Source organism: Lytechinus variegatus, chromosome 11 (assembly GCF_018143015.1).
Source record: "Lytechinus variegatus isolate NC3 chromosome 11, Lvar_3.0, whole genome shotgun sequence".
Classification (NCBI taxonomy): domain Eukaryota; kingdom Metazoa; phylum Echinodermata; class Echinoidea; order Temnopleuroida; family Toxopneustidae; genus Lytechinus; species Lytechinus variegatus.
The window spans coordinates 4,961,612-4,980,492 of record NC_054750.1 but is presented as its reverse complement, the minus strand read 5'-3'; the positions used below and the strand labels follow the sequence as shown (position 1 = coordinate 4,980,492).

Genomic DNA, 18,881 nt, shown 5'->3' with positions numbered 1-18,881 from the left:
TAGTTTACTGCATGCTTGTTTAAAATCACTTAATCTAATTAGCAGTCTAATTATATACATGTACATAGCATTGCCGGGCTTTTACAGAGAAGCTATAAGCTATAGATTTTGCTTTTTTGAGCAAAAATTCCTGCAAGCCTATCTATCCTCATTTACCCCATGCGGGTCATAAAATAACACTGTGGATACATTTCTAGCTGAAGGAAATACCGTCATGAATGAGATTCGAACCCGTGTGCTTGTGGGGAGCGTTTCATCAACAGTTTTGTCCGACAAGTTGTCAGATCTGACACCTTCCCTTCATTCTGATTGGCTAAGGGGTACCCCTGGTGGAGGGGGGGGGGCAAGCCGCATAATAAAAAAAATTGAAAGAGATCGAAAGCGTGTGTGTGTATTTGAGTTTAGTCAGACGTGTATTAATCAGGTATGATTATTTACGTCTGGGACCGACCTTTAACGTCACCATCCGAAAGACGTGATCAGGGCTCGAACCTCTGCATCAATTTGTAACTTCCCCACAGCTTGGATTACAGGCGCACGCCACAACGCCCAGTCAAAGCGAGTGGGCGAAGCGACCAAGCTTGTCATGGGGGCGCTTTTGCATTTGCGATGACTCTATAACACAAAAGTTTACACACCATTGCTCTGCATACATATTCATTTTACAAAGAAAGTAATTGAGTCGTATCAATAAATTACTATTTGACTATGAAAGAGGCAACCTATTTCTGTGTGATTAGAAGAATTATGAAAAATTGAACCCTTTACAAAGAGCCAAAGAATTACAGTATATTTTTATCACATTAATTGCAAAAAATCGCCCAATGAAAAAGCCTCCAGACTTATGAATTCCGTTAAGTGCAAATCTTAGTTGCCTACAGTATGCTGAGAAAAGGGCCATAAAGTGCAATTCTCATTTCTCTTCACCCCCTCAACTTATTTGTATGAATATTGTTTTGTCTCATTATATCGCATCACCATTCTTATCGTTACCAAAACCACCATCACTGCCGCCCCGCTACCACCATTATCATTACCAACATCATCATCGTCACCATCATCATCATCATCATCATCATCATACCATCATTATCTTCGCCATATCATCCTCCTCCTCCTCATCACCATCATCATAATCGATCTTCATCGTCGCTACAGCCACCGCGACCACACCACAGCTACATCCACCACCATCATTACTACCACCACCATCTCCGTCATCACCACCATCAGCATCATCAACACCGTCATCATAGTTAAAATAAGTTAATGAAAGATAACGACATTCTTACTCGTCGACTGCATTTTATCAAACGCAATTTATTCTTCAAGTACACAGGAAAACATAACTCTACAAAACCATTGTTAAAAGATATATTCAAAAAATATATTCGCAGTGATTGCTTTTAACCTTAATTTACTATATAACATGAGATTAATTAATGTAAATTTAATTCTCAAGGAACGAATATAAGGAATAATTATCTGGTCCATTTCAGTAAAAAAAACATTATGTACTGGAAATTTTCTAGCTTCATGATCATGAACCAAAACGCATACAGAATGTTTGTTTAAACGAATCGTTCCTTCAAAACTCAAGTGAAAATTCAAAATTAAGAAACAGACCAGTTTTCCGTTCTCAAAATATACACCTATATATATTGCGGTAAAAATGCAAATGACCTTATTAACATTAGATAAAAAAGCTATAATGACATGATTGAAACCATTGAAATTATTCATCCAGAGCCAACTTCATAGGGATTTACTATGGTGGTACTTTGCCATTATGGCAACCTCCATGGTAACAGGGCATCATCCAATCGAAATGAAGGGTTCCATGGAAGTTACAATAATGACAAAGTTACAACAATTGTAAGTCTTCGAAAAACGGACCTCTGTTGTTAAATGGAAACGAATAACAAACACCCTCCTCTTCACCGTCGCTGACGCGATTTTCTCTTACAGTAAAAAGAAAATACAGAGGGGGGGGGGGGAGAGGTGGAAGATAAAATAGCCTTGAAGAGTTATGGACACACCCCGGGGGACACACCAAACATAGAGAGGAATAATATGAACAAATCCTCTTGGTTGCTTCACTCTCCCTCTCACGTTCCCTCCCCCTTTTTAACATTGATGATATAGCCATATTGTAAACCTCATCTGTCTGTCCGTGCATGGACCTAGTAGGTCCATGGTCCGTCTAAAAGTTTCTCCGCTATAAATAAAGATTAATCTAGTTATCCAGATAGATGAAAGGAAATCGCGGTCTTTTCATCCAAAGTGCGAGAAGGGGCATTGTGAAATAAAAGAAACCACATCGGTTACAATACCCCTTACGTCATCAATCGATATATTTCTATTTGCTGTTACTCTCCGTCTCCGTCTCGGTCCCTCGACAGTAGCTACTGATATTTGTCGTATCCACAACACATCCCGTGGAGAACAACTCATGGTTGACAAAATAGATCAGAGAAGATGCTCTAGTTCTGTCATCATCTATGTTTTGGAGCAACATTAATCGATGCACATATCTTCTAGATATATTTCAACGAAAAAAGGTGTTCTGAAAACATCGCGGTGCAAAGAAACTAACCATTGATTTAAAGGAATTATTCAATTGACAACTGATCCGAGTAAGCTGAGCATTTATATCGGAAGGAAATACCACTCATGGGTGACTTTGAAAGCAGCATCGTTTGAAACGCATCTTCCTTTTACCATCAGCATGATCAAGCGTTTTATGTAGCATCTCAAAGTGAGTTTGATTTTCATTATGATTCTAAGCTAGTTGGTCAGGTATATTTCGATGAAGTATAAGGTACAATCTACATAGCTGGAATCTAAATTCACCGTCTTTTAACAAGGGCCGAGGATTTTGAACTTTTTTAATTGACAAGTGGTGTTGAATGTTAGAGGGTGCTCTTAAGTGTCAGGTATATTCCGTATATGGCACTCCTGACACTCCAACATAATGTTAACCCGAGATAATTATGGTCTTAGCTTAAAATGTTGGGCAACATACTGTCAACCGTGTTTGGTAATGTATGTTGGAAGAAAAATATATATATTCTGGGCAATTACTATCCAATTTCATTAAGCAAATTCATTACACAATTTGGACATATTTTAACCAATAGTTGTGTGTACAGTATGTCGCCCACATGCCAGTGATGATTAAACATTGGGCCCCTTATTTGCCCAACCTTTTTGAGACAGAAGTATGGAAGAATTAAACTTCTAAGGAACAAATTCATAAAAGCAGAAAATGTTCCTTACCTGAAGTAATAAGCAGAATGTAGATCAATTTCTTGCCCAAGGATATTCGCTATTTCCCCTCAAAATATCATATTAACGCTTGAACAAACGTACAATTTTAAGAGTTGATTGTCATGTAGAGGAATAAATTTTATCTAACTTTTTGAAGTATAGTTAGTTCTCGGCTATTTTATTGAGTCATTTAATGGCAGTCTATGTTAAAATTTTACTTTATCAAGGAAGCCTGTGCACAGACAGGGCGGCTACACGGCGGTGGGGGAAATCGCCATCTAATTTTGCAAGAAGTGAAAAAGGGAGGGGAAATAAAAAGAGGAGGAAAGGGAGATAAGTAAAAAGTGTATTAAAAGAAGATATAATGATATTCAACTATTATTACACCATTCATTTAAATCAAGAAAAATGACATCACCTTTTGGTCCCCTATCCCTCTCTCCTATTTTTTTGGCTCCGCCATATGTAGATGAAATATTTTCTTAATTAACATTGAAATAGAATCCAAACTAAACACTGTGTATGATAGCAAAGTGGCATTTTAATATCACCAGAAATATATCAATATATCAATACCTTGTGACTTAACAACACATCATGTGCAATATTGAAAAAGAAGATGAAACATGCCAAATTTACTTTGAAATGTAAAAAAATCCTTGGGAGACTCGGGATGTCCATAACCTAGACAAACATGAAAAGTTATCTAATGTCATGAATGTATATCACATAATTTAAGGAAATGTGTAACCCATGAAGGCAGAAGAGCCAAATGATTAATACCGCGCCCATATCGTTATCATATACAGTGATTAACTTGCATGACGATTGTCATGTTACTTTTCTTTAAGCAAGATCCCTCTTATTTTTGGGTGATCTGATGAGTTCATTTTTAATTTTAAATTCTTATTCCTATGCCATTATTTCAAAATTTCTCTGCTTCAGTTCAAACGGACAACTCGCCTTATCTACCATGGGAGGTTGCTGCGGAGGCCACAAGAGAACCGCTGCAAACACATTTTATGATGACGGCGACAATACAGAGCAAAAATCTACTCCCAAACCCCAACGAGCCGTATCTAGGGTCAGTGTATTCTACAACGACGGTGATGCGGTCGAAGAGGAGTCCTCGTGTTCATGCTGGGGAACTTCATCAAAAACTAAATCCAAGAAATCTTCTAAAAGATCCTCAAACAAGGGAGGGAAGAAAGGTAAAAGAAAGAGAAAGAAGAGGCGCCGGAATAAAAACAGGAGACCATCATCGACCATGTCAACGGCGTCAACTCTTTCAAGAGTGGGACACGAGGACACGAATCAGAATCAGCGTACAAATCAAGTTGTTCCCGAGGCCAGGTCATTTTACCAGGGAGCAAGGCACCGAGACAACGAAAGGGTTAAGAATGCCTTGGCTCGTAAAAACACAATGCAGAGAGCGATGAAGGAGGCGTACGACACGAAATCCGTGGCTTCATCAGCATCTTCGGAAGAGTCGGAAGATGAGAGGGGATCTACCAAAAAGAAGAGCACGTCTTGCTTTGCGGGTTTATCATGCAAATCGAATAATACTGTGGCGAGTAACTTTCATAATCAGTGATCAACGGCGGTAGGCTACCATGTTGTGAAACTTCCGACCAGGGAAACGATGTACCGCTCGCTACTAAAGCTTTTATTTTGTTTTGGATTTCTAATAAATTAAAGAAAAAAAACTTTCTGATCTTCCGTTGGTAGATTGCACAATAACTCAAAATCAGAACGGCGCCAGCAAATAGCTTCCATCTTCCCAATAGGCCTATGCTTCGGCAGGACTCCAAATTTATAAGCGCCAAACACCGTCTCGGAAGCCTTTTCAGTTGGCAGTTGGAGGGTCGATATGTCCAACACACACTGCACTGTGCCTCATGTTCATCCTCGCGTGAGGACACTATACAAAATATGTGGACATGGACATAACATTATTTTATATTATATGTTATTAATTACTTCTCGTAAGTTATTTTCTGACTAATTATCAATCATTTCGGTGTAAATTATCTGTGTTCTAATCTTGTAAAATTGATAATTGAGAAATTGAAAGACAGTGATCACTGACTGCGAACAACTTCAAAACAGAAGTGCCAAACTTGCTGATACGATTTTTGGGGGCAAGTAAATCTGAATATATTCTTTTAAATTAACCGTGTGCTTTAATGTATATTTCGAAGTACTCATGGTGTAGGAAAGAAATAAAAATGTACATTCGTGAGCGACGAAAGAAACACGATAAAAATCATTAAGATTGTCTTAGGCTTGTGTTCTGAGCTCTGGTTAAATTTTGTATTAAAATCAAAAAGCAATGTTCAGAACATTTTCTGTTTCAGCAGGCAACGCCTTTACATATCCCACGATATTGATGGACACTTCGTTGCTTTTGATGCAATGATTGATAAATTAAAATGCAGTTCATAATAAAAATAATAATAATAGTGATGTCTTATTGAGCGCACACATCGTCCAGAGGCGCTAATGCCGCTAGCACAGTTCCTTTGGATATAAGTATTTTTAAAATACATTTCATACATCTAAATAAGTACAAAATATAGATGTAAATGAAGTTGACAAAGATACTACAAGTACACTCTTGCATCATCACCCACTGGAATTTCCAGCTACATCCTGGTGCCTCCTAATTGCTGATCCGTTCACCAACAATTTAAGGGGAAAGCCCGGTCAGCTCAGTACTCACAGTAGCTCTAGCAAATAAGGGCACCAGCCCTCATAGCAAGCCAGACAGACCAGTGAGTGATGATAAAAGAATATTCTTTAAAACAAAAACTATTTATAAAACAATATATACTTATGGATTAAGTCGTCGAATGTATTACAGGTTGAACAAATATGTCTTAATATGTACTTTGAAAGTGTAATCAAATTCAAAGTGACTAAAGAAGTCGATTCCACAACTTGGCCGCAGCATGTGAGAAGGACGATAATGACCTATCCCCAAGAATGTCGGGTACGAGAAATCAGAGGCAATTGTCTTTTCCGGATATTAAAGTACGACTTGGATGGTAGTTAAAATAAATAAATTGGGCTTCTTGAAAACTAAAGTTTTGAAAGAGATGAAGAGTCAGCTCATATTACGTGCTAAACTAATTATATAGATATATTGTTTATGAATTATTTGAAAGTCATTATTTTTTTTTACAAAAGATGCAGTAGTTGAAAATTCTAGAACATGAGAATTGTTTTAAATCCTATTTTCATAAGATTTTACTTTTTGGCAGTCTGTTAAATTTGTGAAATTGTGTCAAAACAAACACGAATTACAGTACCATGCATTGATTTAAAAATGTTCAATATGTTGAATAAAAGCACACAACAAAGTGTATGAATAAGAACAGCCAATAAAATTTAACAATGCAATCTTGTAAACCATGTAAACGATTTGATTCGACTTCAGTTTAAAAAAAAAATTGAACCCTACATACATGATATGTGTTTCGAATGGATTAAAATCATTTACTTTGTTTGTTACTCAGATGTCGTATCATATATAGTGTAATGCCCTTTCTTTTGCCTTTCTTTGAACTGCCAATATTGATTTGCCAATTGATATCATAATGTGACTATCACGTATTAACAATTTTTGACTAGTATGTGAAAGGGACAACGTAATATAACACAACCCAGTATACAGATGCATAATAATTAATTAAAATTCAATTCAACTAATAAGGAATTTAATATATAGATTATTTTCCCCTTTAAAATAAGTTTTTATTTTCAATTCAAAAACATAATCACATAACATAGGACATGATATTTATCATATTTGTATTATATCTCATTATTTTATTTCAATAATACAGAAATTACAACGTATACTAAATCGTGTAATACGAATCATATTGTATAAATTAAATTAGAACCTGACGAAAAGGATAAAAATTCAATGAATGGAACAAAAAGATATAATATGTGTACCGGTATATTGAAACAGCTTTACATGACAACACTTAATAGAATCACTCGTGCAAGGAAGTATACCTAGATAGTTACAAACCATCCACAAAAGCATCAGAAAAGGGACTTAATTTGACGTTTCTAAGAATTCCGCTACAATACATTTATAAAATGCAAATAAAACAATTTAAAGTATACTATAGCGACTACATAACATAGTAAAGATGATTTACTTAATAATGGATAATCAAAACAAAGTTTTTACACAAATTGTATAATATTATTTTTTTATTCTGAACTATAAATGATGACGACCCTTGTTTATCATGTTTATGCTCAGTTCCTACACTGTTAGAAAATTTATCCTTAAAATAAATGAAGTTCCTGCAGCAGAGTCTCGAGAACACCTGTAATCTTACCAGATTGCGTAATCAAACAGGAAATTGATATTTGGTGTGTGGAATCTTACAAATTTCCTTAAACAAAACACCCCTTTCCCCTTTTTAAACAGACCTGTTCTGTTAAATTGCAGGAAAATTCATGTCTTATGAAATTACAGAATGATTCTGTTATTGCTTTCTGCAAAATCTCTTTTTTTTCTGTAAAATCAGGTATTTTTTTGCAGTGTACTTTATTAATGTAAAACTAAATCATGTCAATTTATTGTTGTTATGCATTGTGAAAAAAAACCCAACAAACAAACCTGTCTATACATGTGTATTTCTAAAATGACATTTAAAACGTGCGTCAGCTACTATCTATGTAATTCGTACTGTTTGAGGATTTATGTATTTTCTCAATAACGACATATCCTACTTCTTTCATATTCATATGAATGTGATTTGAAAATGATTCATATTAATTGATTTACATTTCATTATTGTATTTCATAATTAGTATATGAATATATGAATAAGTATTATGAACTCCGGATTAACTTCCGCCATGGTGTAAGGTTGTGGTTTAACTACAGGTAACAAACAATCTCTTTAATTCGATGAACAATTTTTCATCACATTTGGCATTCAAATCATTATTTTGGAAATGTTGAATAGCTTCACAATCAAATATGGGAATTACAGGAGCCCAGTAATCACAAGAAGCAGTGCAATGTAAGCAAATTCTTGACAGTTTTAGTTTCCCGTCATTTCTGCCAGATTTTTATAGACCATGAGTGGGGTTAAACCGGGGTTCATGATACGAGCCATTAAATTTTAAGCTTAAGTTTTAAATGAAAAAAAGTTCGTGATCTTAAAGTGAATGAAATCAACGTGTTATTTATATACTAAATTATCACTTTGAGTTTTCAAACAGTGCATGAATGAGACAATGATATAATTCTGGTGCATGCTTATGCAGATTATCTATGAATGCTGTTATCTATGTATATTGTTAGTATTGATGTTATCTTAGTGCATGATAGTCTGCGTTGCTTTGGATATTAAAGACAAAGTAGAGTAGAATTGCAACTCTTACAGTGAAAAATTGGTAATAACTAATGTGTTGTGTTCGTGTTTTTCCCGCTTCCTGTATTCTGTGAGTCGGTTAAGTTGCTTCCTTTTAGGGGGGGGGGGGATACGGCTCCTTCACCGAGATCATATCACTCAGTCAATACTTCAAGAAGGAGCAGCAGGTAAGGTAGAGACTAGTCACGATGAGAGAGAGAGAGAGAGAGAGAGAGGGGGGGGGGGATAAATCGTACTGTGAGTAAAAGGTACGGAGAGAAAGACATGACAAGAGAGAAAAGAGCGGGGCTGTAAGGGGAGCTCAAGTTTCCTTCAATTAGAAAGGGACACATCTGTTAGGCCCGTATTTTGAAGTCAGGCTATCTTTGATCATGGTCTAACTCAGTGCTAAAATTATGGGAAGCCAAAAGTGTGAAAATTGTTATTAAGTTGTATGTTTCGTATGTTTACTGTGCTCTTTCCTGATTCATCGATGGTAAAGAAAATCATCTACTTCTACTTCCTACTGAATCAATAATGATTTGAGAGCCAAATGAGGTGAAATACTATATCTCTATTGTTAGTGAATTACGTAACAATTGGCCATCCATACTTAATCCACAACTTTAAACCGGAGTTTAAGTTAAACTCGACTTCAGAATACGGGCCATAATGTTTACAATGATTGGTAAAGGTTTTTCATGTGTTTTGGGGAGCGTTGACCTTGTTGACGCTAAAGTTTGTTAGCGGAAACTGCCTGTCCCTTTTCTTTGAGCAGAGCGCCACAAAAGAGTACAGATACGGATTCAGAGTCGAGTTGATTGGCAAGAGAAACACCACAGCCCAAGCGTATAGAGACACCGGGAGTTCCGTGACACCCGTTTGTGAGAGAATGCCCATGATAATGACAGGCATCCAACAACAGAAATCTGTACCGACGATCAACGCCATCTTGGCCGTCATGCGCATCTCTCGCTTCACCCTCTCTGATCCAGAAATCTTGGCAGACCTACGTACTTGGAGAAAGATCACTAAGTAGCAGAGGAAAATGAGGATCAGGAGAATGAAGTTAATACCCAGGAAAAGAGCTATAGAATATAGCCAGTAGGGACGTTGTTCGGTCTCCCCATCAGCGATAAACTGGTAAATGTTTGCGGGTGAGGAGTATGTGATGCGGCCGGTTCGTTCAATGTATGTATTGAAAGGTAGCCCCACGCAAACATCCGACAGACCATAGAAGTCTGAACTGTACAATCCAATTATGAGCGGGGCTAAACTGAGAGTGAATGTCAGAATCCACACCAGACCAACACCTACTCGTCCAGATGAACGGTGGAAACGGACAGTTCCAAAGGGAAAAGAGATGCAGATGAATCGGTCTATGGTAATAAGAGCCAGCAGGAAGACTGTGCTTTCGCTTGAGAGAAGAGCCACGAACCCTGCCCAACGACAGAGATGTGACTCACGCCAGATTGGTGCCGAAAGGAAGTACCCGTCACCATAGAATATATCCACAGAGGCGATTGTCACCATGTACACACCCATCAGAAAATCAGCCAGAGCAAGATTCGTTATGAACATTCTTTGGACACTATTGCCAGAATTTCTCTCTTCCCTGAACCGGACAAAGATGACAATGAGGTTCCCGATGAGGGCGCCACACCCGATGATCCACATGGCCACCCGAAGTACACTGTGGGGTATGAGACGTGAGCAGGAGTCCAAAGGAGTAGGTGTGATTACAGAACACGTGATGTTGGTGAACAGACAGCAAAGGCGGTAGTCATCCGTTGATCTGTCGATCAAGAAACACAAAAACGAGAAAGGAGATCGACAGCCAAGTTTTTTTTATAAACTAAAGTTGGGGATACAACATCCCAAGTTTGTAAAGGAATCTATCTACTAGTCTTGTATGACTAGTACTAAATCAGAGTTCATCGGCAATTATATCTGGACATTGTCCCCGATTCATCAGCATAAAGCATTCACTAGATTACGTACACGACCACACTTATGCAGTCATCGCACACTTGCATGACACCGACGCATATTCATTGCACCCTTGACACCCACTCACACACATTTTTTTTCATTCAACACACACTTGACATCATTCACACGTATTCATCACACACTTAACACCCACACACTCACACACCCATCGCACAAAGGAAACCCACTTACACTGAGATTTATTTCATGAATACTCACAGCTGTTTTAAGTTGCTAAGTCCATCAAACGTGCCGTATTGAATTTGGTATAATTTCAAACTGACGAGATGCCTAAAGCGTGGGTGAATTAGTGGTAAAGAATAAAAAGGTGACAGCAGCTACCATTTTCTGTCAGATTTAGCTAAGGTGAAATGGTGAGGGGTCTAAATACCAAATTTTGTATTGTTTGTCTGTTTGGATGAAGCGTCTTCACTTTTCAAATGGAGGTTTGTAACCATTATTCATTCCCGTCAAGATAATTTTCACTGTGACAATTACCATCATTCATAACGGTTATAGTTTCTATAAATCAATAAAGATGATTTCACCCATTTCTTGTCTTTTAGAGACATAATAACATTGTTTTATTATCATTACAATAATTATTTTTATGAAGAAAAGAATGTAATAAAAATATTGACATTTCAATTGTTGAACGATAAAAGTTGTATGCAAAACAGTGTGTGTATGCGTGTGAGTGTGTTACGGTGTGCGTGCGTGAAGAACAAATGATGGTCAATAATGAAGCAGAGTTACACTGGGTTGCAAAAGCTTTCGGTCGTCTTAAGGATTTATTTGTTAAATAAATCAAATTATAGAATTGGCAACAGAACGAACATGATAGTAAAAAACAGCAAATTAAAGCAAAAATAAAACAAACGATAATTACACTGAATAAGATCATACTTAACAGAAATAAAACAAAATGAAGTGTAAAGAATACCTGACAACGGTCAAAGTAAATTCTTGTGAAGTTGGTTTAAGTCGTCTACCGAGTGTGTTATCATGGTTATTTACAAAGTGAAATGTACATAAGAAAATCGATGTAAAATAAGTGTAGTTGAGCATAACTGAACTGGAACACAGTGTAACTCTGCTCCATTCTTGACCATCATTTGCTATTCAAACATAATATCATACGGAAATGGTCAAAGCGATTGGTGCAAATATCAACACCTCTCTCGCTATTTATACATATATACATATAATAAGTGTAGGAGAAATCAGTTTTGTAAAAATATTTAATACTTACAGCTCACTTAGTTCCGTCAAGTTATCGAAACTTCCCTTTTCAATGACAGTGATAGGGTTAAAGCTAAGATTTCTGAAATATATAAAACATTTTATTTATACAAACATTAATTAACAGGGAATTTACCATGTTGTAACGTACATGGATAAGCGAAGCTATTAGTAATCTATTTCGGTTTCTTACTAGATTTTCAGGTAACTAAATATTATTTTCAATGTAAATTTAATATAAAGAAAATTATGGTCTGATATGATGTGAGCTTTGAAAACAATGCACTAACAGGGGCCGTGGAAGCGGAGGGGGGGGGGTTCAGCCCCCACTTTTTCTCTCCAAAACTCAGCCCCCCATCACTTTGAAAACCGTTTCGCGGCCCTGACTATTTAGTAGAGCGGATAAGCCGAACAATTGTGCAAATTATGACTAAAGCATGAAACTTTCACAAGTATTAGTATATGCCGTAAGATTTATTTTAAAGATGGGAGGTAAATTTATAAATGCCATTTTTGGCCGTTGCCATGGCAACGGATTAATTTCTCCAAAATAACATACATTCCCATGTAAATGGTAAATAAACATGATATAGATGACCAAAATGATAATTTTCAGGCTCCCAATTGAATACATATGAAATTTAGAAATATTCAAGATTACCAAGATAGTTCCAATTGGTCCGTTGCCATGGCAACGGCTTGTTTTTCCCCAGAAAAATAAAAATCTTGATTAAAAAATGTTGTAGAATATGATTTATCTTAATTTCCCCTAATTTTGCTGTGCTAAACTAAAATATTTTGGTTGCTAAATGTGTTAAGTACATCTCAAGCCATTGCCATGGCAACCAAATAACATGTAATTTACCAAAATAACATGGTTAGCAAGACAATGGACAGGTGGAAAATACAACTGAAATTGACTTAATCTGTATGCTTAAGTTTTGACCCCCTCATTTGAACAAAAAATACAGAAAGTGTTCTGCAGGAGTTCCTAATACATATAGAAAATTATGTTGCATTGGTAATGCTTGAATAAAAAAAAGATGTTGCAAAGGGCCCGTTGCCATGGCAACGGACCAATTGGAACTATCTTGGTGATCTTGAATATTTCTAAATTTCATATGTATTCAATTGGGAGCCTGAAATTTATCATTTTGGTCATCTATATCATGTTTATTTACCATTTACTTGGGAATGTATGTTATTCTGGAGAAATTAATCCGTTGCCATGGCAACGGCCAAAAATGGTATTTATAAATTTACCTCCCATCTTTAAAATAAATCTTACGGCATATACTAATACTTGTGAAAGTTTCATGCTTTAGTCAAAATTTGCACAATTCTTGTGATGTTTGGAGCTTATCCGCTCTACTAATTAGAGAGCCGGTACATAACTTTGATGACTGAATTGTTAACATTTATTTCCAATTTTATAGCAGTTGCTTGAAATCCATACCAGCATTGATTATTTTCGCTATCAAAAGATGTGAATAGACTTATGTCCATAGGTCTGTAAAGACATTCAAATTCTTTTTTTTCTTTTATTGTCACCTTACACAGTTAGATAAATCCTGATCTAGGGTTAATTTTGAGTTATGCCTTAAGAAATTCAGTGGATTCTCGATGTTATTTGTAAATTATAAAAGATTGTCATTCTTGAAATAATAATAATAAAAAAATATACTGATTTATATAGCACAGAAACTATGTGCATATATTCTTCTGCGCTCTAATTAAGAGCTTATGAAATGCCTGAAAAAAAACACATTTAGAGAAAGGAAAAAAAGAAAGTATGGGAATTATTGGTCTAAATCTAACGATTATACTAATGGAGAAGATCTAATTACATATGACAAGTCATTCTATAATTTGGGGCTGCACAGGCGATAGCACGATCTACCAATGAGTGACGTCAGAGGGTACTAGAATTTGTCTAGATGGTGATGATTTTTAAACCTGAAATAATAATAGAGGGAATCAGATTCATTTCACATCCTTGGTTGAAACTTTACATCTGTTGTGTCTATAAAAATTAAATAATGAAAATTAAAAATGCAAACCCGGTGTATAAACATGATAATGTTAAGCACATTTGGTTACATACGATTAAAAAAATTCAACTTACAGATCATCTAAGAATGCCATTGACTGAAAGATCCAAGAATCTATTCTGGTCAGACTGTTATTGTATAATGTTCTGTAATAAAAAAGGAAACAAATTGATAATGCATTAAATATCGAGCCAAGATACGACAGAGTATCCAGACAGCGATGGAGACAATTTCAAACCCACAATGAGACATGAAGAGAGAGAGAGGTTTGTGCAAATTTACCGTGGAAGTCTATTATTTGCCACTGTCTCTTTCAAAATCATAATCATTTTTAGTTTTAGACATACAAGATAAAGGGTCTTTATAGCAAAGCCTTCAGATTGTCAGAAGAGATCAATCCAAAACTAGCTTGAAACACAATGTAAAATATCAAAAAGTCTCTCATCTAATTTTGGAATGGTCCCAAAGCACAATCTTATAGATTGATTGGTTATCTGAAAACTTTTAGAAATAAGTTTACCCCAGAAAAATTGAATAAATCTATGTGTTCCTTCCAATATATTTCTCATTGAAACAGGAAACAGGAAAGTTGAAAAAATATACTTACAACCGCTGCAAAGAATACAGTCCATTAAAAGCATTGGGTTCGATAAAACTGATCCTGTTATTGTGAAGCACCCTGAAATTAAAGTGTTGAACATGGTGATAGACCTATACATATAGATGAAACATAATTGTAATAATGTTTTTTAAAACTACTAACTGTTTCATCATAAGGTGATCCTTGAAGAAATAGTAGGATTCCCAAAATGAACAGTAGTAAAAATACTTTGTTTCTTGTATTGCTTGTTACATTGAACATCACTGGTCTTCCTCTCCCCAATTTCGCCGTGCGGATGTACTTACAAATTCATATTTATTTCAAACAGAAAATGTCCTCTTCACTTGATTGAAAGAGCAAAGCGAATTTATTATGTCAAACAAGCATTGTGACCCATATTCAATAACTCTAATAAGCCTCAAAATCGTTAACTTTAGATGTCGAACATGAATAGAATCCCAAAAAGTATTATGGGCACAAATAAAATGTAAAAAGTAATTTACTACGGACTGATTAATCCTGCATGATATAATACTCACAGGCTATTCATTTTGATCAATCCGGCGAACACACCAGCTTGTATTGCAGAGATTCTATTATCGTGCAAGCTTCTGGATTTATTGAATTTTTAAATATAAACATAATATAAGCAAAGGACGATTATATGTCTACGCAAAACACACAGAACATTCAGTTTGAAGGGATCGGTAATTCTGAATAGTGCTCCGTACAAACATGGCCGCACGCAGCGGGGAGGGGGTGGGGGGGGGGGGCGTTGCCAAAAGTATGCACGAAATCATATAATTTCACTTTACAAAATGCAAAAGCGCTTCAATGAAATGCTCAGTTACTTCGCTTTCGAGCCTTTTTTTCTCGAAAAAGTATACGCGTCTCCCCCAGCAAAAATTTTCTGCATATGGTCATGCGTACAATGATTTGTTGTATCTTGGATTTTCTGGAAAATCTCCGTCATAATTATGTTCATGCTCATCGTATATGAACCTGCATAAATACAATAGATTCTCAAAACTGAATTCCTCTTATCTGAAATTGGTGAATTTCAATATGGGCCCATATACCTGTAATTTTATAAATCTTTGAACAGCTGAAGACAAAAACAAAAATGCCTACCCTCCAAATGATTTCTTCCATTTCACACATTTCTTCATTTTTTTAAACATAAATTGATACAAAACCAGTTTGTCACAAAGAATATTAAAATATTATTACAAGAATATAAATTTATACAAGTTATGTTTATATAAGAAAGCAAAAGTCCCTAGAAGCAAAAGCTTGTGGAGGGATAGACAAAGATTGTACTCAAGAATTCGACTTATATTGTTTCGTATCATAAAATCTAAAATAGAACGGGGTTTACGCCTTAAAAGGTGAACGTATGTATATCTAAGTGCAAAGCGAGGTAGAATTCCTGAAATACTTCTCGCAATATGCGTGTAGTTATAAAATATATACTTACAATGATAGTAGCGCACCCATTTGTGCAAAAGTATAGGATTCGATAACAGCTATGCTGTTAAGTCCTAGTTGTCTGAGAATAGGTGAAAAAGGCATTAATAAAATAGCACTAATTAATACAATGCCCCATTCGGTGTTCATTATCATGCATCTAGTGTAACTATCTTTTGAACAATCTTAGCATATGCTTTTGTTATTTTTTATGCTATATCTTTATTCTAATCGAGAATGATATATCAATAAATGGAATGGAATAAAACAAATTCTATTGATGTTGCTTTACTTTTAGGGCGATATCAGATTAAATATTGAATATTGTCCACCTGAATGGGAAACGAAAGCCTCTACAGTCAGATAAAAGCATCGCTATGAGACCGATAATTTAGTCATGATATAATTCAAATTTGGAATCGCAATAGAAACATACAAAACAATCGTACGACAAAATGAGGTAAGCGAGCAGTTGCAATTAAACTAACTGTTAAATTAACAAAGGGGGAAATTTACGCAAAACAATAGTAGTATTTTTTCATTGGAATTTTCCCCAGAAGTTTAGACCCACTTTCACGAACATTATGTATTCTTGATTCAGTAATCAGATTAGTGTCATAGTATTCGATTTTAGGTCAATGATTTTACATGATCTTACCGTATGTAAGATTACAATTATATCTCACCGGGGCCTATACAAGTTATGATCAAATTTAACTTACAAACGCTCAATCGCGTCAGTTCCATTGAAAACCCCATTCTCAAGAACAGTTATGCCGCAGTCTACCAAAGATCTATTGGAACAATATGAATACAATGGAAGGGAATGAATGACGTCATTTTGAGGAAGACGATAATGACGACGGTGACAATATTCAGTTGAAAATCTTTCATGATGTCTGTTTATATAACAATTCGTTTCAAAACAAACATCGATACATCCATATCAACAAATGAAACCTCTCATAATGATGATTTATACAAATGAAAAAGAGGGGTACATGGTAATGATATGAATGAAAAAAATCCCAAAATATCTAATGAGTGCGACGATGCTAACGTTCTTGCTTTAATTCATTCTAGGATTTTTTTCTTCTGATCTGCCTCGCGTGTGTTTCATAAAGCTGTTCGTAGGTTAAGAGCGAATTTAAGAACGACTGGTGACCATTTCTTCTGGTAAAAATATATTCACCATTCATGTTCATTGGTGATTATTTAGCGCGTAAGAAAGGATCACCAATCGTCTTAAAGTCGCTCTTAACTTAAGAACAACTTTATGAAACGGCCTCCTGGTCTTTACTATATCTTGAACGAGTTTTCGCAATCACGACTGGGACGGACTCTACAACATAGAAAATCTATTGAAACTGCCCGTCAAGCAATAATGAGCATCTGAGAGGTCTTTGTCGAAAATTGGTGAACCGGGACAACTGATCGTCATAAGATTCTGAGCTGACAAAACCTGCAAATACGTCGTTTGTCCAGAGTCACGGACGAAACGGTGTTTTGATTTACCGATTTTTGACCTTTGTCAGAAGGGATTTCGACAATAGATTTTTTATTGTGTTATTGGAGCGTTGTGGCCCAGTGGATAAGTCTTCTGACTTTGAAACAGAGGGTCGTGGGTTCGAATCCCAGCCATGGCGTAATTTCCTTCAGCAAGAAATTTATCCACGTTGTGCTGCACTCGACCCAGGTGAGGTGAATGGGTACCCGGCAGGATTAATTCCTTGAATGCATGAGCGCTGAAAGGCAGCTCGAGCTAAAGCCGGAGTAATAATAATAACAACGCGCCTCGGAATAGAATATTTCTAGATAGATGGCGCTATATAAATGCCTATTATTATTATTATTATTGTGTAGAATTCGTCCCCGTCGCTATTGCAAAAAAAAAAAATCCCTATTATCGAGAACGACCTCAATCGGTTACACACAGGTGTTTCTGCACTGTAGATGAGTATAGGTACATTTGCTTTTGATTACAGTTTTTAAAAAATGAATGTATCTTCACAAACATGATTATCTGGTTTTAACACTGATAAATCAACTAATAATCGGTATAGGGCTGGAATACCACCACCACCTTCATTACCACAACTTTTTACCGACATTTTATTCAAGCAGAGGGGAAAGTTATTAAAAAGCTGATAATAACTTTCTGGAAATTCGCACATAAAATGATGATGAGGACGTGAGATATCGAAAGAAAATTACAAGTAAGTCCAGTTCACAAGTTTTTCCTCTTTATGATCTCACTTGAATGGACGTTTTTAAATATCTTAATTTACTCGTCCCAAAACTTACAAAGTCCGCAGATTAGGGAGATGTAAATTTCCAGGAATGAGGCGTTTAATTGGGTTCTTGGAATAGACCCTGTATTGAAGAAGAATACAGAGTTTATTGGTCAGTGATTAAACAATATTCGACATCAATTCACTACGGGTTAAAATATTAAAAAATAACATTTGATGGTTAGTTTCGAAGTTAATAATGTTTAGTCACTAAATTTATCATAAAATGGGATTTTGGGAATAAACATGTTTCTTGACCTGAGTTCATTCGAAATAGTAAACGGAATAAAAAAACAAACTTTACATTAACATCTACAAATAAGCAAAACGTGTCATGCCACCTTTACATGTATGTAGGTTACTAAATGCTGTGTTAAAATGGGAACATGTTGAATTGGTGAAAACAATTTATGTTAAAGCTTTTGTAAAGCTCTACCACTTCTATTACAGAATAACACTATTTCGACTACTATATAGACAATAAGTTACTAGTAAAACTATTTTAACATCAATTGACACAACTTTTGCTACTATTCTATGGAGGTGTTTGTATATTCAATAAAAGCTGTACTCACAAAGA

The 18,881-nt window shown here is 35.7% G+C and overlaps 2 protein-coding genes across 3 annotated transcripts; one reads left to right on the top strand and one right to left on the bottom strand.

The window, feature by feature from the left end:
• The first annotated feature begins 2,410 nt into the window (after positions 1-2,410).
• LOC121424371 (protein FAM133A-like) lies at positions 2,411-6,609 on the top strand. 2 transcript variants are annotated; one of them, XM_041620032.1, is made up of 2 exons: positions 2,411-2,758; positions 4,216-6,609. In XM_041620032.1, exon 2 carries the CDS (start codon positions 4,244-4,246, stop codon positions 4,862-4,864), a length of 621 nt encoding a protein of 206 aa, XP_041475966.1. In that variant the 5' UTR covers positions 2,411-2,758; positions 4,216-4,243; the 3' UTR covers positions 4,865-6,609. The 2 variants fall into 2 exon arrangements, with proteins under 2 accessions (XP_041475966.1, XP_041475967.1); XM_041620033.1 differs by having other exon boundaries at positions 4,210-6,609.
• A 2,622-nt stretch (positions 6,610-9,231) lies between these two features.
• On the bottom strand, positions 9,232-10,725 carry LOC121424506 (G-protein coupled receptor GRL101-like). The gene has a single exon (XM_041620219.1). The coding sequence runs from the start codon at positions 10,332-10,334 to the stop codon at positions 9,357-9,359; it is 978 nt and encodes a 325-aa protein (XP_041476153.1). The 5' UTR covers positions 10,335-10,725; the 3' UTR covers positions 9,232-9,356.
• Between the last annotated feature and the right edge of the window lie 8,156 nt (positions 10,726-18,881).

Bases quoted from the DNA above. Each gene is read 5' to 3' on its own strand.
- LOC121424371 (XM_041620032.1), top strand. From the start codon at position 4,244: ATGGGAGGTTGCTGCGGAGGCCACAAGAGAACCGCTGCAAACACATTT.
- LOC121424506 (XM_041620219.1), bottom strand. From the start codon at position 10,334: ATGTGGATCATCGGGTGTGGCGCCCTCATCGGGAACCTCATTGTCATC.